General features: G+C 35.9%; 1 protein-coding gene across 1 annotated transcript in view; it reads left to right on the plus strand.

The window, feature by feature from the left end:
- Window positions 1-22864, plus strand: part of LOC149781301 (lysophospholipid acyltransferase 5-like) — a 56883-nt gene that overhangs the window by 15221 nt on the left and 18798 nt on the right. Inside the window, exons 6-9 of the mRNA XM_089935389.1 lie at window positions 4829-4902; window positions 6725-6833; window positions 8095-8181; window positions 21437-21603. Of these exons, the coding sequence (XP_089791515.1) occupies window positions 4829-4902; window positions 6725-6833; window positions 8095-8181; window positions 21437-21603 (437 nt within the window). The remainder of the gene's footprint in view (window positions 1-4828; window positions 4903-6724; window positions 6834-8094; window positions 8182-21436; window positions 21604-22864) is intronic.

The raw sequence follows: 22864 nt of genomic DNA on the forward strand, positions 1-22864 counted from the left end.
TAGAAAGTTTTCTCTTAAACACTGGTTGTGCCAATGCAAATCATAATGAACACGGAAAACAATGTAAGGGCTGTTCCATTAAAAAATACATGGGACCCAGGGAAGGCACTTTTAAATTGGGGTACTCACCCATAGATGCAGTTTAGAAATTTATTATCATTTTAATATTAACTTGGTCAAATCAAAGTACCCTGGCATATATTTTTTTTTAAAAAACATCCTTCTCTGGGTAGCATGTATGTTTAAATGAAACAGCCCTAACCAGAATGATTTTATTAGGTTTACTGGTCATTGACCAGAAAAGCTGATGAGATGGCCTGTTGTCAGTTATCACAATTTGCTATGAAACTTTACACACACATTCATCCCAAGGCTTAGTTGATCTAAAATTCAGATGGTGCTACACAGATATAAAATGTGACCACCATATTGGTCATCTTGAAATATTTTTTTATCACTGCTTCTGTTAAATGGATGGTTGTATTAGCATGGGATTTTCACTGAAAGACTTGTGTTGTCTGGTTGGTTCTAAATGTAAATGGTGCTGCTCTGACATCCATTCTAGTAGAAATGGAAGCCATCTTGAAACTCTTGTCATTACTTATGAACAGAAAGTCATATAGACAAAAAAATTTCACTAGATAATTTCTTTTGTCTAGTTGGTTCTGAATGAAAATGATGCTGATCTGATCATCAGTATGGTTACTATGGCAGCAAACTTGAAAGTCTTGATGGAGTATGGTTACTATGGCAGCAGGCTTGAAAATCTTGATGGATGTTCGTATTGACTTGGGGTTTTTACCAGACCTTCCAACCCTTTTGTTTTTACCACAAGGTTTACTGAAACAACCCTTAAACTATAAACTTTCAACAAATACAAAAAAATATGATAAATGTGATCAAATCTGGGTTATGTCTTGTCCTTGTTTGTTCAAGTTTTGGGTTTTTCACATTAGACAAAGATGAGTTGGTCAGGTAACTAGATTAACTTGAAACTAATATAGCAGATGCTTTACATCGTTTTTCACACAAAATACCTGTGTTATCAGACCTTTGCATTTTGTTAAAGCATTGTATGGAATGCAGACACTTTGAAGATAAATGGTATGGTCAGTGTCCTAAAAACGTCCAATAAGCACAGACTTGTAAAAGGAATATTTAGATCATTGGCCATACTTGGAAAAAAAGCATAAATGGCAACAGTTGCATCTTTTGGACATCATGTTTGTTAATCTGAGTATTGCTCATAGCTGGTATAGATAATTTCTGCTACCACATTGTTCTGTATATTTGATTTAATTGTTTATAAGTTTTAAAATCTTTCTATTTTTTGAAATTTCATTATATGTCAAAATAATGTAGTTCTGTCTACTAGCTGCTCATACTTTTTCCAGAAAATAGTTTGACTTTGACTGTTCATTTCTATAAACACATAAGGCTGACCTGTTCTCGACCTTGATTCAAATTTAGTAACAGTCACGTCAACAAGTTCTTTTTTTATTTATTTTTATTGTGTGAGTAATAAGAGTGAGATCGAAGCTGTATTGAATACTTGACCCTAGGCTTGTAAACAACTTTTTTTCTCAGAGTAAAATGATTGTTTCTTATCAAGGATATACAGGGGCTACATAATTTTTTTTATATGTAAACATGATCACGTGATCCTCTGTTTTGCAATTAGGCATTTCCAAAATTGCGCATTACTTAGTTTTAATAGTGATGTTTAGAGGGAGATCTCAGATTATGGGCTTAAAAACGCTTGATGTCAAGTGTTTTCCTTCTGTTGTAGCCAGTTTTTCGAGTTATATGTTAATTTTTCTTCAGATTATTTGGATTCTAAAAGATTAATTCATTTCTCTGGAAATATTTTTGTGCTCATACAGAATTCATGAACAAAGACATTTCTTAAAAATTTTATTTGGATTTCCAAACCATAGGATTATTTATTGTTTTTCTACAAGGAACTGTAGACAACAACATTGAACAGGATATAGTATACGTTATTGCCTTCCATCTCAGATTCTTCGTCAGGACTCGAACTTTAAATCATTAGAACATTTCAGTATTAGGACTTATAAAATTTTATGTGCGGAATATTTTTTTTATTATTTTTGGACTTGATTCTTAAACCATAAGTTCTTATTTTTTTCATTCTTACAGTAATTTTTCAGGGAAATAAATAATTTCTTAAATTTTTCAAAGCTTCTTGTTTTCACTCTTTCATGTGTTGCTGTTTATTCGAGTCTAAACACGTAACATAAGAACATGAATTGAATTAAATGCTTACATCAAGTTGCAAGATCTAGCCAAAAGTAACTGACAATTTCCATAACTAAACCGGAAGTCATCAAGGCCAATGTGTAGTTTACAAGCATTTTACATGAGCTTAATATAGCCTTTGATGTATCGGACCACACATTTAAAATCTGTTTCCAAGTCACCAATACGTCTTTGCTAGCCAAGGTTCCAACATGTCAACCCTGTCTACACTTTGTTGAATTGAACAGATATTTCTGTGCTTCGGGTCTGTGAATTTCATTGGATATGGCTGCAAGCCACCTCATCCAGTCAAAATTAAGTTGTTCAAATTTGAATACTGTTCCTACATGATCGAGACAGTGGGAGCACATGACTTGAATGGACTCATAAATAACACCTGTAATGGCTTTTCTCTGGTACGTAGTCATACTTCTGAAGTTAAACTTACAAAATATCCTTTTGAAGTCAGTTGCCTTCACCATTTTTTGCTGATATACAATGCTTCACTGTTGACACACTATTGGTTAGTTGACATTACTTACTAAGGGAGGCAATTCATGAAGTCCAATATATATTGCTATGACAAAGTACTAAAATATCTGCTTGATCCACCAGTGTGTAGATAAGGTTAACATGTCAGAACCTTGGCTGGCGAATTTGTTGACAATATAACTACAGAATAATTTGATACCCATTACTGAAAATTGCGGAGAAATATTAACTGCCTTACCGAGAAGGTCTTTATAGTGTTGGCAGGTCTGTCAATTAAAAAAGTGCCAATCTGACATCCAGAATGGCTGACATGGCAGTCATTGTGTAAATTTTGTTTGAACTTTTACTTCCTAAACAGAAGGTCCTATCAACATGGATATTTTGTATCTTGTTGTTGTTGTAGGGTTTAATGCCATTTTTCAGCATAAGATAGGCTATACATTGCGGCCAGTATAACTGGTGGAGGAAGAACCCTGGAAAACCCTGGGAAGAACCACTAACCCACAAGAAGCTACTGGCAAGCTTTCTCACATACCCACATTAGCAAATCCTAAGACTTGACCACACGCAGACAGAGGTCTAATTATTCCTAAAGAATATGATGCTTATCTAACATCCAACAGCATACCTGCCAACTCTTATGATTTGACTCCAAGTCTTACTGTAATGACCCTTACATTTTTTACTTGCAGAATAATAGAGAGAAAAAAATGCAAAACTACCATTGTCAAATCCAGATGTTTTCTTGTCCGGGTTTGGGCCTGATCTGGATTTTTTGTATTAATTCAGTGGAGTTGGTTAGGGAACTTAAGTTTACATGAGTACATCAGATGCTTTAAATTGTTTTTCATGCAGAAGTCCTATGTGATCAATGTGTTGCTTGTAGTATCTTCCAAAAATGTTGTCCAACCAGCACAAACATATTGAAGATGAAAGGGATATTCATTCTCTTGTAAAGCTCAAAAGTATAAAGATTAATATTGAGAATCTCAGAAAAAATGCAAGAAAGTACCAAGTGTTGTGTTGATTTGAGTGTGTATATTGGGAGAAATCCAAAGCTGTAACAGCTGAGTTATCCTGGTTCCCTTTAACGAAGAGACTTCTTATGATGTCTGGTAAATTCAGATGGTGCTAATCTTACATGCATTATGACTGCCATAGTGGCAAATTTTAAAATCTTGTTACAGCTGAAAAATATTACTGTTGGTTTCAACTCGGCAGTTTACAAAGAAATAGTTTTATCTTGGATACCAGAAAATTTGTTGAGGCCAGTAAAATGTTTCAAAGACTCTTGTTCTATCAATACTGGTATCCTACACCTCAAAACCTATATATCTGTATTCATCCAATATTATGACCTTGTGTCTATATATAAAGTTTTTGCAGATACTTGTATTTACTAAGGATATCTTGATATGTCAGCAAAACCACACTCTCCTTTTTGTGAAATTTATTAAGCTGGTCTCTGGTTTTATTAAATCTACTGGTCATAGACTTGAACTTATGGGATGGATTATTTTCCATCATCTTTCCAACTGTTAGCACAAGTTTGTTGTTGCTGCTCCACCTAAACTATTTGGGAGATTGGCATAAAACTTGACACACACATACATCCCATGGTTAAGAATCATGTTTTGTCCACCTCGGATGCAGGAGGTCACAGGTTCAAACCCCAGCCAAGTCATACTAAAGACCTATAGAAATGGTACTAGCAGCTGCCTTGCTTGGTGCTCAGCATTGAGAGGTTAGTGTTAGGACTGGTCGTTTTGGTGTCAGGATAATATGACTGGGTTGTTCGTGATGCCACATGTCTGCAGCATGATGCCTCAGTGCTAGACATCACTATAAACTGCCGCGCTGTAGACGTCGTAGCAGTATGACTCAAATTGTTAAATCTACATTAAAAATGTATAGAGAATCTGGTTTCAACATTTTGCAGTTAAAAAGGTCTTATTTTGAATTCTTGAAAAAAAAGATTTTGGTAAGTAGTGTTAGTCCCAAAGAAGTTTAAAAAATGCTTTGTATTTTTTAAAAAAATGAAATTTACTTTTTATCCATCACTATTTTGCTTTTTCAGTACAGCATGAAGAGATACATGTCGTTCACTCAAGGTGCCTTTACAGATAGCTGGAGGGGGGGAATACCTCATAGGTAAGATAGGGATTTTCTCCTGATTAGAAAATTGAATATATGATGCTCTTTGTCAAGACTGGTTAAAGAAATAGCTTGTGTAATTGGCCTCACTTGATGAAGTTAAAGTGCCATAGTATTTGCATTGTCCATCTATTAGCAAGTTTTCCACAAGATAACTTTACTGGAAACTGTTTGATTTTGACCATTCATGGTATACAGCTATATATGGATGAGGCTTCAGAAGAGTTTAAATTTCAATTTTTGTTTTTCAATTTTCAAACTTTTGCCATTAGAGGACTTGTGGCCCCTGAATGTTGTTTCAGCATGGGGGAGGCAAATTCAAAAAAACAATTGTGTCGGTAAGCTTTGGAACATATGATCTAGGTGACAAAATGTGTGATCATAAGTTGCAAGACAGGAAGGTAATCATTTTTCTTGTCTCAAGATACATGGTAACTGTGGTACTTCATTTTGTACAGATGTATAGCCCTTGTTGATCAGTTTGGGGTTTTTTTGGTAAGTTTTGGGACATTTGATCTAGGTGACAGAAAATTTAATCATGTGTTGTAAGAAAGGAAAATAATCATTTATCTTCTCAAGATATATGGTAACAATGGTACTTATTTTGTATAGAGTTATGGCCCTTGTTGATCACATAACAATGAGTCCTTAATGGAGCTGGATTTCAAGCATTCTTTGACTTTTGATTTAAAGGAGTCATTGTTATTGAATGCCAATTTTTCACATTTTAACTTCTTTACAAAATTCTAAGTCTTCATATCAAAACATTTTAAAAATATATTTATCATACTCAGATTCCATCATAAAGAACAGTCACTTCATTTTTGGCCATTCCAGTAAAACAAAATATGGGATCCTGGAGAAGTTACCCATCAGTGCAGTGTAGCATTTTGTGTCATTTTTATATGAATTGAGCAATTAAAGTACATTGGCATATGTTTTTAAGAAAGCTGCCTTCCTGTATACCATGTATGTTTAAATGCTAGAGCCTTTAGCTACTGTGTCCATGTACAAACCTTCACTGTGTCATAACATTAATGAGTGTCTCCATCTAATATTTTATGCATCTAAAACTGAGAAATATTATTATGTGATTTTTATGGCAGCTAATAAATTAAATGATGCTTAATTTTTGCAGCTGCATTCAATCCTTAATCCCACTGATATTGCTAGGAATTTCCTCTTTACCAGGGAATCATGGCTAGGAATTCCCTTTTTACCAGGGAATCATGGCTAGGAATTTCCTCTTTACCAGGGAATCATGGCTAGGAATTTCCTCTTTACCAGGGAATCATGGCTAGGAATTCTCTCTTTACCAGTGAATCATGGTTAGGAATTCCCTCTTTACCAGGGAATCATGGCTAGGAATTCATTCTTTACCAGGGGATCATGGCTAGGAATTCCCTATTTACCAGGAATTCATGGCTAGGAATTCACTCTTTGCCAGGGAATCACCAAAACCTGTTGAAGTTTACATCTGTTAAACATGACCTTGGTTCTCTGAATAGTTTATAGCTGTATGGTGCACAATACTGGGTGATTACTGAGTGGGCAAGATTTGGCCATTTCTTTCCCATAGTATAGATTATGAAATAACTGAATTAGTTTTCAGTAGATGAAACTTCTGCAACTGTAAGAGCAGAAAATTGATTTATATTACGTTTCTGTTGTGCTGTTAAAGAGAGCAATATTGTTGTAGCAAAATTTGCTTTAATCATTTTTTTTGCATATCAGGTTCATGATTCAAATTGCAGATTTCCACAATACGGATTATTTACACAATAAAATTATAAACTTTACACCATTATTGTTTTTTCAGTGTCGGTCCTGCAACTATTCGCCTTTCACTTGGCATCCTATACATAGCTGTCTTCCAAATAGTCAACTTTGTTCTTCCCACAGAATATATGCTGACCACAAATTTTGACGTAAGTTTTGAGAAGAAAATGCCTGAATTTCATTTGTGAAAACAATACAGTAAAAAAAGATTTAAGTCAGAACAATCATTCAGGTTTTAAAAATTATGCCTCAACAAATCAATCAGATGTGTGAAAGTCATGCATCTCTACATTCTTTACTTTGTCATATCTCTGCTATTTAAAAGTAGTAATACATAACCTGCTGCTATTGTATAGCTTACATTTTCTGGTATTTCCAGGTCACCAGTCCAAGCTAAATCAGTCAGTAATTGGAAGTCCAGAATAGAAAGAAATATGATCTCAGTCTGGTTCTTTTATCATAGCCAACTTAAAATTGGTGTCCCAGAATAGAAAGAAATATGATCTCACTATGGTGTCTTTGTCATAGCCAACATGAGATTGGTGTCCCAGAATAGAAAGAAATATGATCTCAATCTGGGTTTTTTATCATAGTCAACGTGACACTGGTGTCCCAGAATAGAAAGAAATATGATCTCAGTCTGGTTCCTTTGTCAAAGCCAACATGACATTGATGTCCCAGAATAGAAAGAAATATGATCTGTCTGGTTCCTTTGCCATAGCCAACATGAGATTGGTGTACCAGAAAAGGTAAGCAGTGCATTAGTAGCAGGTATTATGTCGTTAAAATTAATAACTAAATATGTAGAAAATTGCCTCATTTTTATACATCTGCCTTAAGGTGGAGTGTTTTATGTTATGCTGATGTTTGTCCATTCGTTAGTCAGTTTTGTTTCTTTTGAGTTATTCAGGTTGTTCATCATGTACAGTTACCAAAATTTATGGATTTTCTAGTACTTCGTGTAAGGAATAAGTGACTCAAGGTCACTGACTCCTAGAAGAAAAATAATTAAAACTTAATAAAATTCTTCTTCGCAGACTAAGATGAAACTATCTTGTTCTAGTTTACCAAGTGGATGAATATTTTGTATGGTTAGGTTTGAAAATTAGCTGTAGGGCAAGGTTAAAAATTTCCATTTTTTCTCACTCATTTAAATTGATTTCCCTGCTGTTACTTCTTGTTTCAAACAAAAACCTGCCTTAAAGTTTACTCTTCATTGGCTAATCAAATAATTACTTACAATTACATTTAATGAATGTGGTCCTTAAGGAGGAAGGTTACTACACAGTATGACTTCCCCCTCTAAAGGGAATACATTGAATGTAAGTTTGCACGAGGCCATGAAACTGTTAGAAGGTGAGGAGCTAAATGGGTATTGTTATATTTTTTCATCTTTTCTTTTCGTTGCAGGACTTGAGCTTACTTTCTAAGTTAGCCTACATCTTATTATGGGGTAAAAATGCAATCAACAAATACATTGGCTGCTGGATGGTTGCAGTAAGTTGAATACATATTCACTATATATTAATGGATGGATGGACGTTGTGACACCATATAGGTTAGGACACCATAAATCAATTTTATAAGTAATCTTTCATGCACTATATGTTACAGGACAAATCTTTGGTTTTGAGTTGCAAGTTTGTGGGTAGATTAGCTGGTGAAATGATTAATAAAAGGGTATCAATTGAAAATGAAATCATTTCAAACTTGTATGTCCCAAAATGCACTAAAACTGATATTTTTTTTCAAAATCATAAGAAAGCTGCCAATGTTGTTTCTTTACACATGTCTTCCTAGCTGCAAACATTTGAAAAAATTTTGATAAATCTAGGGGCAATATTGGAAACTCTGCATGGTTGTAGTACATTCACAATAATGGAAATTCAAACAATTTTACATTCTCATGCCACTGTTCCAATATAGAAATGCATATGGACTAAGATGTGCTTGACTGTTTCGTTATGGTATTCCTTACACAGTATGCTAGTGTCTGTATTTATTTGGACTTTTATAATTTGAAATATTAAATATTACTCACTGTCGAATGAAGTGTACATAAATGTTGTTTACCTTTGATTGTTTACTATTAATATATTTCTTCCGTTTAGGTGCAAGTCTGAATAACTCTTATGCATTATATTTTGTGTTTTGCTGTACACTGTTTGCATTTGAGCCAATAATAATTCTGGTCCGATTTATATTTTCCTTTTTTGTAAGCCAGATCTAATTCCCAAATAAGATTTTCTTCATTATCTGCCACTTCAAACCCCTTAAATTGTAATGGCAACAGTTGCTTTATTTTTCCAACCCCTTGATCAAGCTGCAGTTTTGATACTTGTTCAGTGTCAAGTGGAGTCCTATATATTCAGTTAACAGTTTACCTGAACTTCATGTGATCATGCCACACAATTGACACCTATTCATTTGCAGCATATGCTTTAATAGATTTCACAGGATCTATTCTTAGAGTGTCACTTAATTTGCCCCAACTGTTCACTGTCCCAACTGTTCACTGCCCAAACTGTTCACTGCTTTAATTCATTTTCAAAATTCTGTTTATATCAGTAAAAGAAATGAAGGTCGTCTTCCATAGGTCAGCCTACTTTGTAAATTAAAACATCTGCACACTTAAAACAATTCAAAGTTGGCTTCCAATAATAAACTAATCTTTGTATTTTGTAGCCTAATGTGAAACAAGTGTTTCTCTCTATCAGGTGTGTTTATTCACCAATCTAGCTTCTATTATTTGCCTCCTAGTAGTTATACTAATTTGTGCAGGCAGGCATTGATGTCGGCAGGGTAATATCATCAACAGCATTAATTGTCTTGAATACTTTTTTTTAACATGCTGGCAGATATATTGTCATTTGCACTCGCAGTGAACGTATTTAATAACAGTTTTGTTTGGGAAATATTGTTATATTGTTAACATGGAAATAATACACAGTTGGTTATTTTGCACCATACCTTGAAGTAATCGGTTCTCTCTCTCTCTCTCTCTCTCTCTCTCATTTTCAGTTTGATGATATATTGAAACTCTTGAGGACAGCCAAACACAATTTGTTTATACATCTTCACTTCAGTGAACAATATTATTGGACAGGAAAAAAATAATTTATTTTATCTTGTCCCAAATTATATGATAAATACTGTAGCTTATAAGTAGATGATGTTTATTAGCATTTGCGTTTGTTTTAGAAGTGAGAGATAATACAAATCCAACCAAAGTTAGGCCAAACTGTAAACAACAGCAGTGAAGGCAATCTGATTAAATTTTTGTAGCATCAGAATCTTGAGATTGTATATTCTGATTGATCACACAAACCAATAATTAATTGCAGAAGGGGTGGAGATGTACTTTTTTATTGTTATTGTGGTGGTTTTTTTTGCTGAAAAATGTTGCTTCTTGTCCCTTCAATGCTTCAATACCACCTCAGCCATTGAATGGAGATCACAGGGACCCAATTTAGGGGAGATAACTTTTGCAACTTCTAGGGATCTTTCATATATCATTTTGATAGGAATTCTGCTTCAGTATGGAATTATGTGCATACTGGAAATGTTGCAGTTTTGGGTGCTAACTTTTAGATGTGTCAGCTTGTAGAGATCAACAAGTATAATTTCTGAAAGATGCTGTAAAAGATGATAGTTTCCTGACTACATGTATTTATATTATTTTGATTATAGTAGCACATGAAACAAGTTACTTACCTCGCTTCTTTGTGGTTTTCATTTATCTGTCTTCACACTATCTGGAACTTTTCCAAAAATATTTGTTCCACTAATTGAATAGCTCTAGCATATCTTAGCTTTTTTTGAAAGATAGTAAGATCCCTTTTTTCTTCACTGAAATGCTATGAGGTGTGTACCAAGCACTATTGCCGAAAGTATTTGTTGCTCAAGGAAATTTTACAGAATCAAATAGAAAGGTGGCACCTTTTAGAGTGACATCTAAATTAGAATTAATACAGTATATTTGCATTTAATCATAACAAATACTGCAAAATTTTAAGCGTAAAATGATTATAGCCTTTGAACTGTTCTGTTTGACACTGTCTTTAGTAAACATTTGCCAGTAAGCCTAGCATATTAGTGAAAGAGTTTACTGGTACATGACCCAAATCTGTTAAGGAATATCTCTCATTTATCACTTGTGATTGATTGTTGCAATTCAAAAGTTTAGCAAATCACATGAAAGCTCATTTCTTCAATGAATACCATTCTCAGTCACTTTACTATTAGAGTACTACATTGTTAATCTGCCCCTTCCTGAAAAGATGAAACTTTTTGTCTTCCCATCTAAATAACATAAAAGCAAAAGATAAGAAACTTGTCCAAAGTAACCCCCTTTCCACAGTTACACTTGCACCATATGTTTACCATTTCACTGTGTTCGAATAACAGTTCTTCACATAAGTCTTTTGATATTCATCAGGATCATCTTTAATTCTATCCATTTATGAAAAGGTATTGTGAATTGTATATTATTTTGAATTAAGGTCATTACAAGCTGTCCACTTTATTTGGTTATCGTTATCTAGAGGGTGATCACCCCATGTATTGTTGCCCAGATCAAGTAAATATTACTATAAAGTGTGAAACTTAAGATGGAATAAACAGATCTTTGAGCAGATAAATAGAACATGAAATACAACAGTATAATCAATTACATAAACAACTGTGATAATACATTACATTAGCATGATACACTTCTCATTTGCAAAACCACTTCGATGGCCTGGTAGTTAGAGCATCTGCCTCGACAGCGGGAGGTCATGGGTTCGATCCCCGACTGAGTCATACCAAAGACTTACAAAAAAGATACTAACAGCTGCCTCGCTTGGCGCTCAGCATTAAGAGGTTAGTGTTAGGACTGGTCGGCCTGGTGTCCAGATAATGTGACTGGGTCGGACATAATGCTATGTGTCTGTGGCATGATGCCCCAGTGCTAGACATCACTATAAGCTGCCACACTGCAGACATCAGAGTGATATGACTGAAAAATTGTTAAAGCTACATTAAAAATCCTAATCACACACACACACACTTCTCTTTTGAAAAAGAAAGAATTGGTTCATCATAGAATTGAGTGAACAATCGAAGTATTGCTGTGTACAACTTTATAACCTGCTTATTTCCGGTTCACTCCAACTTCACTGTGGCTGTTCGTTTTGGTCCTTTCTCTTTTTTCTTCTCCAAACTCTATTGTCTCGCCTCTTTCCTGCCCTCAAACTTTGTGTGGGTAGGTGGATACGTAAGTACTTATATACTTGGATAAATAGGTACATGGATACGTTAATGAAGCTATTTCCCCTTGTGCTTTCAAGCTTTGCTTGCTTCTACCGCCAGTATTGTGTCCATCGACTTTCCAGACATCCGGTCCCTTGGATAAATGTTTTATGAGAGAATTTCTTCTAAAATCAATCTCGGAGTCTCCTATTTTTTTTTCCTCTTGCAGGAAAACTTAGACTAATTTTTGCAATGGGGCATATTAAAACCAAGAAATTTTGTGTGGGAAACATGCCCTTTATTTAGTGTAACCAATCAGGGTTAAACATATCTATTGCCTTTTATAACTAGGTGCCAAAATTGCGGTCAGCCTTACTTCTAGATTTCCACATAACTGATTCTGGACAATTTCAAATCTGACATGTCCTATACAAAGATCGAAGTTAACCCTTTCCTTACAGGCTGTCTGCAGGGTAGCATCTAGGACGTGCGATCGTGCAAATCTCCCCCAAATTTAAGATTTCCCACAAGATTTATAATTCTATACGCGCAAAATTGTGCAAAAATTAAGAATTGTTTGCATTTTTTTGTAAATGCGTTATTTTATTTTATTTTATTTCGCTGTAAAATTCCTGGCAAAAATGTTGTACTTGTATTGTTGTAAATACATCACATATTTCTGTGTGTCATGTGCTCAATTATGATTGGTTATAACAAAGGTCAAAAGAACACGTTTGATACAGGCTTGGTGGGATAACGTGTTCAATGGCTAAATCAGTTCAATCTCAGACTTTTTCATTATTTTAGCAGTAACACTTCTAATATGAGTCAGGGTGCAGAAGTTTCTGTCAATAGGCATAATGACAGCAAACACGTTTCCTCAGGCTAATCCCATATCGGATGATGCTAGTGATGATGTGCTTAAAGATGGCAGCAATGAAACTAAGGGTCCATCTAATGCCAGGAAAAAAGTACTCTTTCAATTCAGACTGGAAACAAAATTGACCATGGCTGGAAATTAATGGAAAAAAATTAGATGCTTTGCAGATGGTGTGTAAACACTGGCAAAAAAGGTTCTTTCACACTTGGAAATGCAAATTTCAGGACATCAACCCTTGACAGACATGTTGAATTACCAGCTCACAAACAGGTGATTCAGGATTTGAAACTTAAGTGATAATCTTAAAACTACATGCACGGCAGCTATCAGCAAGAAATCTGAATCAATTATTCGTGCCATATTAGTTGCCTTGGTGAAGGAGAATATGCTTCTCACTGTTGGATTTTGTTGACTCTCTGGGTGTTGGTGTTGGCAACATGAGAGTAGGAGAAAAGGCAACATACTCATCAAGCGCTTCTGTAGAGGAATTTCAGGTAAGTTCTTTTATTTTATTTACATTTTTCCATTGAAATTTAGATAGAAAAATGTTGTATACTAATAAGCAATCAAAACATGATCAGTTAGGTTCCAGTCAGTGCATATCTTGAGGAATCCCTGTGTTACTAAAAATAGCACCTAGCATTGCGATTGGCCAATGAAATTGCATTCGGTAGCTAGTCATAACTTCTTGTCATCGTTTAATGGTGGAAAACGTTTTTCTTTTTTAATCAATCTGGATTATTGGTACCTGTTTCTTTTTTCATGAAATTCTGTCCTGTCTAGACAGGTCACATTTCAGTATCACTTTAACGAGTTTTCGTATGTTTGAAATGATGATACAGTCTCTACAATAATTTCCTGAGTATGTAAGGAGTTGCTGTCGACATCGTGATACAGTACACTAGTCAGACAAATCCCACCACTTGAAACTTTTATAATGCTTTAGTAAATAAGTTATTATTATTATTATTTACTCTAATGATCATTGCAGCAAATGACATTGACCCTGATCTGCTTATATCACAACTGTGCATATGTATGATCCCATTAATGATGTATATGATACTAACGTTTTTTGTTTTTAAAATTGTCATATACAGTCAGGCATAATCACTGACTTCATTACTGTAATTCAATGACTTTAATTAACAAAGAGAGAGAGACTGTAGTGACATATTATTTTAGCATTTAAACACATTGATGGGATTTCTTAAAATGACTGAATTTTCACAAAGCAACATCCTTAGACATTCCATGTTCTTGGATTACAGTTCATGCACAATTTTTATCTGATTATGCTCATTTTACTTGTTTTCTTTTTTGTAAATATATTTGTTTTACATTTCTCAAATACTTTAATAATAAAATAATACTAATAATGATAATAAAATACTTTTATACTTTGATTTTTCATCAAGCTTTATTTTTTTCCAGGATTGCATAGCAACAGTGATAGAATCTGAGTTAATGCAGAAAGTATGATGCAGTCCATTCATTAGCATCTTAATTGATATGAGTACAGACATATCAAATACCAAGAAGCTGGTCATTTATGCCAGAATCATTGAACCAACCATGCTTGTTTCTACAACTAATTTTCTTGGTAATGTGTCAGTGGAAGGCCAGTCACACACTGCTGAAGTTATTTTCAAACAAGTTGTCCGTTTCTTGGAAAGGAAGGAGATTCCTCTTGAAAAAGTTGTAGGTTTTCTCAGTGATGGAGTATCAGTGATGACAGGTCACAAAAGTGGTGTAGCAACACAGTTCAAGGAAAAAAGGCCTCACTTGATCAGCATTCATTGTATGGCTCATAGATTGAATTTATGTATCTCTCATGCATCGAAAACATTCCGTACCTCACGGAAACCTTTCAAGGCACAGTTAAAGACTTGTACTATTATTTTAATAAATCTGCTAACAGAACAGCTGAATTGAAGGAAATCAAGAATGTTCTGGACAGTCCTCAACTAAAAGTCAGAGAGGTGCATGAAATAATATGGCTGGCATTTTATGATGCACTATATGTAATTTTTCACAGCGTGGGGGGGGGATCTCGTGGATCTTTTTAAAAAGAATAACAAGACAAAAGAGTGTCAAGAATTGTTGAATAAATGCATAGACTACAATTTGTGGCATGCATGAATATTATGATGGATATCATACCTCACTTAGCACAGTTAAATATGCTTTTACAGAACTCTGACTTGGATATATCAGCTGTTTCATCAGTATTTTGAATTCTACCTTACAGAAAGCAGACATGGGAAATCCTATCACCAGACCTGTATGTCTGAAAAATTGAAATCATCTAAGGATGGAGACAAAACTGAAATCACATACAATGGTGTTGAACTTAAGTTACACAGGAGCACATTGAAAAAAGTTTCAGATGATGGTTTAACCTTTGCCACGAGTTTGTTATAAATTTGCAGGTGGAGATGGCAGCAAGATTTCCAAAGAGCAGCACACAGGTGGCAACAGCATTTGAGGTTCTTGGTCTACGTAACCTCACATTCCTATCTTCTGAAGAACAAGAAATGTATGGTTATGACCAGATGAAAACTCTGTGATCATTTTGGTCAGGAGAAGAAATCAAAAGAAGCTATCAGTCCCCCTTTGTGTGACCCAAAACATGTTTTGACAGAGTGGTCTCTTGCTAAGACTATCATTAAAAGAGAAATGTACCCTAGAGACAGAATGTGCAGACTCTGGCAGATTGTACATCAACATCATGCAGACACATTTCCAATTCTTCTTCAATTAGCATCAGTGGCCATGGTTATGCCATTCCAAATCGTTGACTGTGAGAGAGGATTCAGCAATCAAAGTCAAACCAAAACTGCTGAAAGAAGCCATCTAGAAGAAAGGGTTTTCAACAGACTCATGATGATTTCAATTGAAGAACCTCCTCAGAGAGACTACAAGGCATTGGTAGAGTGGAGGATGAGGAAGGACAGGAGGCTATTTAGGAAATAGTGATCATATTTGCAGAATAATGTAGTCACAATTATAGTCTCTCTGGATGCAGATGTATGTATGTTCCAGTTAAGAGTTAACTGTTATAGAAACTGTATAATTACTTTCCCTAATTCATTTTGAGCTTTGGACTTTTCTGTAAAAATTATTTTTGTCATCCATGAAAGGAAAATATGTGCTCTTCAGATCTTTCTTAGTATGGATTTGTAACCAGTCAGAATTGAACATGTGACACACAGAAAGTACATGACACTTTTTTTAAGATTGGCCAGAGGAGTGACACTGTTTGCAGTCTGTGGTTTGATTCTTTAATGGTTAGTGTGTAGATAGAATATTGTTATTAGAAAGCATAAGACTCTGATTTCAGTTTTAAGTGTTATACTATAATATACAGAAGACATGATATGCATTTAGTGCACTTATTATACTTGTAATTGCTCTTTTGAATACATTGAGGGTTTTTCACACAATGCTGGATGGCCCCACTTACGGCTATGTTGGCCCCCTCTTTTTTCAGATTCATTGGGGGCAAGTACGCACATTAAACAAATCCTTGATACAACCCTGTGTCTGACAGTTAAATAAATGAAGGCTTAATTAAGAATCACTTCCTCTCATGACAGACATTAAAAATCATTGCATTATAGCGATTTAACATGCACCTGTCCCCATAAATCAAATTAATTTTTTAGATCGACAGAAATTTGCACCCATACATATATAATGGTGATGAAATGTGGAAAATGCAAAAAAGTTTAAAGTCAGCAAGGCAGTTATGACATGTGCCTTGCTTTGCCTGATTACAATTTTGCAATTTGTGATCAGAGGGAACATAGCCTATGCTGATGTGGAAAAGATGAAACCTGGTCTGTGGTGCCATGGGAAGATTAAAAAGGAGAGAAAGAAAGGCAAAGTCATTGGATTGCAACATTCCGAGTCTCCATCCAAGAGCCTCATCTATGGATAGTGTGGTGGAGGATACTGTGATGGCATCTCCCCCTCCTAAGATTTTTTTTATCCATGTTGCTATGGACAGTCATGTATGGCCAGCTAAAGTAAGAGAATTGGGTGTCTTTAGATAGCTGTACCCATACCAGGCATTACTTGAGTCAAAGAAGGGAAGATTTGTTTAGAACACGACTTAAGCAGTTGGTTATCTGCTTCATGATAGTTCCTACATTCATTGCATTTTTCCAGTACTGGCTTGGATTTGATGAGATGTTTCATTCAGTTTTGGGCAACCTATTGGGCGCAAGTTTTGCAGCATACCCAATTTCGCCTGTCAGTTGAGTATCTGGAATATGATAGTAACCTCTCCAACATGCTCTATCAGTTGTTGTGCCACTTGCTTCTGTTCCATTTACCAACCAGTCGTCCAGCCCGCTATTTATACCAAATAACTACTGGAGCTCGGTTGTATCGACAGGCCATGCCACACACAGTCCAATAATCTATATGTATAGAGAATTTATGGGGAACAGTGTAACTAATCTAGCCCTTTCATGGTCTAGCAGTCTGACCATCTGACCAATGACCCACCATTATAACGATCTCTATGGTCAGAACCTCTGTAGATGTTGATGGTGAGGATGAACACATTCCTCCATCCTCAAGCAGTTGGAAAAAAAAAAAAATCTCTGATTTGTTTCACACGAAATCTTGGCCCTTGAGTATTCTTCTGCTTTTTTCTTGGCTCATACAAGTTTCTTTTTCATCATGCTGGCTCTGCACATACTTGGACATGTACTGTGTGGACATTCCACACATAAATAGCAACATTGTGGTGATAAACATGTCAACCCGAGAGTTCGATAAGGTAAATTGACAGTGTTTGCACAATTTCCAAGCTGTTTTGGTATTGCGGTAGCATCATCATTGATGCTTGATTTGACATCATTAGCAATTTTTCATCTGGCAGAGAGAAAAAAGAGGGCAATGAGCATATATGGTAAGTGTACAGGCTACACTGAGATGGAGATTAATTGATCACCCAGAACTAAATTTATGGCGTATTGCAACTTATGATTTGATGAGATGCCTTTCGCCACATACCTGGTGGGGTCCCTTCATCCCATGAACTTTCAAAGGATTTGTATATTTCTTTGTTATACTGTGAATTTAAAAACTACCCATCTTCAGCTCTCCTTTCTCAGACACAGAAGGGTGGGCTGTGGATGCTTGGGCAGATGGGATTTAAGGCTAAGTTCAGAAAAGCAGGGATCCAAACTGCAAGTTATTCTCATAGTCCAATTAAGATGGGACAAGTGATGAGTAACAGTCTGCTTGAAATAGTGATAGACATCCCTAGAAAGATCCCAGCATTCTGCTCAATCTGCTTGCAGGGGTTTTGTTCCTGGCTGGAATGGCTTCTCCATGCCCGGCTCTTGTCAGGAGAGCCATGTTTGGAAAGTGAGTTCCAGCCTTCAGTCATGGAGAGGATCTCACATGCAAGAAGGCCCTCCACTTTGTAAGCCCATGAAGGGAAGCAGTTGGTATTCAGGACTGGTCAAAAGGACAGCATTGTCTCCTTGGATGCCTCAGTCTCTTAGATGACTAACTATTTTCTGTGGCTTTTCGATGACAAGTGGTAACTCAGATTACTAGTGAGGGATATTGCTCCATTATTTCTGACATTAAGGCATCATGGTGGTGTGAATATAACATCACAACAAGGATCTGTTAGATATGCTGGAATTTGAAGAGCCCTAAATCACTCTCTCATCATGGAATCATTCATGGGTTATAACTTGACTGAACTCGGAGAAGTTTGAACCCATAGCCAGGGCCTCTTTGAAGCTGCTATCTTACAAGACATGCTTTCTGATAGTGCTAACCTCACTGCACAGGGTGAGTGAGTTGCGTGCCCTTTCAGTGGAACCCCAGCCATTTTCAATTCAGATCTGATGGTTCTGTTGTGTTAATGACACAACTGGGTTTCATAACTAAGGACTGATTACTATCTATAATTAATCAATAGTTGCTTATGTTGGCTTTCTCCACTCAAGTACTTACCTTATCTCAGGAACAGATAGATACACATTGTAAAAATTTGTGAAATTATAGCAGTCTTGGCGAGCTCCACGTTCTGTTGTTTCAATATTAGATATAATAGAAGCCATTGCCTGGCATGCACAGTCAACCCTTTAATGTTTTATCTCTGAGATCTAGTATTACAGAGACAGTAATCAAGATGGCTACCAGATCTTTTTGTGGTCGGCACAATTTCCTCGTTCTGGTTTTAACTTTTAACTGGATTTGCAGAAATTACTCTTATCAATTCTTCAAACATTAACATGATTGGGAAATGTATTCGAAGAAGAAAGACAGTTTGTAGTAGTTTATATTTCTCTGAGAATACTTACCAGACCACACATTACTGGTCCCACATTGCATCTGAGCATCCTCATTGATGTATTGCTTCTTTTAAACTGCTGTCACCCAACAAGGGCAAAAGGGAGGTAATTAGTACAAGTTTCTTCCCTTTGGCTTATAGTCTATAGACATGAAGACAAGATTTTCGTCTTACTGGAATTGCAGGATTCAACAGATAGTGAAGAATATATTCCTAATGTCAGTGTCATCAAACAAGTAATTTCAGAGAAATAATTTACTAAAATATTAGCTTTTTGTCAATCTTGGAATGACATTTTTTCTGTATGTGTGTGTGTGATTACGATTTTTAACGTAGCTTTAACAATTTTTCTGTCATATCGCTACGATGTCTGCATTGTGGCAGTTTATTTCGATGTCTAGCACTGGGGCATCATGCTGCAGACATGTAGCATCATATCCCACCTATTCACATTAGCCTGACACCAGGCCGACCAGTCCTAACACTAACCTCAATGCTGAGCGCCTAGCAATGCAGCAGTTAGTACCATTTTTATAAGTCTTTGGTATGACTCATCCAGGGTTCGAACCCACAACCTCCTGCATCCGAGGCAGACACTCTAACCACTTGGCCAGCAGAGAGGTCCATTTTTCTCTGTAAAACTCTGCATTATTCAAGTTGTCTTGGAGAGGTTTTAGATTTTGTTTATATATATCCCAGTTCTCCATGTTTGTGTTTCCTTTCCATTATGGAGGTGCTGGATGATTACATGAAGGCAGACATTTTACTGATGGTGATCAGTTCTGTACTGTTTAAGCGGACATAGAGTTCACAAATCACAAACCAAACTCTCCAGCGATCTTGACCACTCGATAAATACTTATTCTTGTGGAAGTTCAATGCTTTCCATCAATGGGAATGAGTTTGTGATCATTGTAAATTTGTATTGATGCCAGGCTGTGCAAGTTTGCTTATCATGCAAAATTTGTATGAATTTGCACTCCTGGAAAGCAGTGATGCAAAAGAACTCCCACAAATTAGTTCAAAGTCATGCTACTATTTCTTGCATTGATTCTCTCAAGAGTTCTGGCTGGTCTAATCCATTCATGGATCCCGTTGAATCCTCTTTCTTGGAGGGCTCTCTCTCCACATCTGGTGCATTCAGTGGGTCACTATGATCTCATTCTGGCTGTTCAGTCAGAGAGTGTGCAAGATCATTATATACTTTCAAGCGATTGACATGAATCACAGCTCTCTGTACTGCAGTCACACAACAGATATGTGTGATTGGCTCCAGTATCAAGGTTATAATATGGTAGAGTCCATTTGGTGTGGAAATTTTTATTCTGACATGTACTTTCAGATTGTGTAAATTCAAGACTTCAGGACTTATAGCACAGTGTGAATGAATGATTACATGTATAAACTACTTATAAGTTTATTGAGAAATGTCTACAGTTTAATGTTTATCTTACTTCTTATTTCATTTTTGTGTGGCAAAAGCCTTTTGTTTGCACTAAAGCCACAGCTTGATATTTTCGTTACCATTGCCTCTAAAATACCGCTCCGGTGGCCTATTGGTGAGAGCATCTGCCTCAGATGCGGGAGGTTGTGGGTTCGATCCCGGCTGAGTCATACCAAAGACTTACAAAAATGGTACTAACAGCTGCCTCGCTTGGCACTCAGCATTAAGAGGTTAGTGTTAGGACTGGTTGGCCTGGTGTCAGGATAATGTGACTGGGAAAGTTCCAGTTTCCTTCACACTGATAACTTTTATCATTTAGGAGAATATTCAACCCTTTATGCCATTATTTTGCCTGGTAGGAGGTGCATTGTATACATCCTTCATAGTCATCTAACATACCATCTGTCATAGAATTTTGTTTCCAAAAAGATTTTGAACGAGCTGGAGACAGGCCAAGGTCATTTTACGTCTTTTTGTCACCTGTTAAGAAGACTACGGTCATTTTATGTCCTTGTGACCCCTGTTAAGAAGACTATGGTAATTTTATGTCCTTGTGACCCCTGTTTGACTTGGAACATTGCACTTTAGATGCATAATTTTGGTCATAGCTTCCAAGTTACATTATCATTTTTCTAGTTTTTATCATTAATAGTCTGGGAAGCTATACTATTTAGTTGCCTTTTTATGTCATAACATATGAAATGTTGAGTACCAGAATTGTTTGTTTACCGTTGGATAAATGGTGTGGCTTAGAATTGTTTGTTTACCGTTTGATAAATGGTGTGGCTTAGAAAATTTTGCTGCACTTGAGGACTACATATTTATGACAAACCTGAAATTATCTAAATATGTACTGTTTCTATTTCAGGAAGCAAGCTGCATTTTGATTGGTTTATCCTATAATGGAAAAGACATTAATGGAAATGTATTATGGGATGGATGCACCAACATGAAGCTCTACCAATATGAAACATGCACAGATTTACATCATTTGGTAGATTCATTCAACCATAACACTAACAAATGGATGGCAAGGTAAGCAGAATGTTGATATGACATGTGTAAATACACAGAACTACATCTGGCTTTCATTTCCTTGTAATAAATATAGTCCAGTGCCATCAAAAACCAAAGCAGACAAGATAGTTATAAAAGTTTAGAGTTGAGAGGATCAGCTGAATACCATTACATTAAAATGACACAGAGACTTGCAAAATGTCTGAAATTATTTCCAAGAAGCATCTCCCTTGTAGTCTAATAAAGAAAAACGTTGCAAACAAATATATAAACATGTCAATTTGAAGGGAAAAAACTGATTTTGAGTAAAAACGTTTACTAGGTAGTCCAACCTATCCTAAGGTCACCTGGTCACAACAGCCATTCTAATTTCTCCTCACAAAATTTCCTCTATAAATATCATGTAATCTGTGGTCACTGGAGCTTATCAGCAGTAACCACTCAAGTATGCAAATTAAAATTCTTTGCTTTGATAAGCAAGGCATAGTATGTATAATGGTATATTACACCTGTCTACAACGCCACTTTTGCCTTTTGCTGTAGACAGGTTTGACAGTATTTTTAAAACTTTCTTTTTGTCAGATGGGTTGGAATATTTGAATGCTTTTGTAATTATTGACTGAGGAAATGTCCAGATATCTTGTCCGTGTGTTCTACACATGGCTTCAGCAAGGAAGGATCCCAGTAAGGGCAATGTCACCACATTCCACAACTGTCTCATTTTTTACCCTAAATAGGCTGCATGGGGCTAGTGCAATCTAAATATGTTTTTTCTTCTTTGGCATACTCTAAAACTCCCCAAAATGCTGAAGAGACAGAGTCTTGGAGGAAGAGGAATTCATAGTCTGTCTACCTAGTTCATGGACTATTACAGACGTACTAATAAATTCAGTTAGAGAGCTGCAGTGGCTCAGTTGTTAGTGTGTGGGACTCAACAACTGAAAGTGTGCGGGGTTGAATCCCGCTATTGGACCAGTCTGAGTCAGCTACTGTGGTGTGTCCCTTGGCAAGGCACTTGATTCCAAATTGCATTGGAACTAAATAACCTACTAGTGTTGTTGTGTCATAATGCATCAAACCAAATCAAACCTAATAAATTGCATTGCTTTCATGGAGATAAAAATTTCTGAATCATTGTTACTCAGATTTATTTAAAAAATGTTGGGTTTTTTTGTGCAAAGAATTACTGTGCATATGATGACATATTTAGTGAGGGAAATAAAGTCAAAGTTCAGCACTTGTTATATCAGATATTGATACAGGTGAACTTACCGAAGAT

This window comes from Sinohyriopsis cumingii, chromosome 15, assembly GCF_028554795.1.
Source record: "Sinohyriopsis cumingii isolate HCF-2022 chromosome 15, ASM2855479v2, whole genome shotgun sequence".
NCBI lineage: Eukaryota > Metazoa > Mollusca > Bivalvia > Unionida > Unionidae > Sinohyriopsis > Sinohyriopsis cumingii.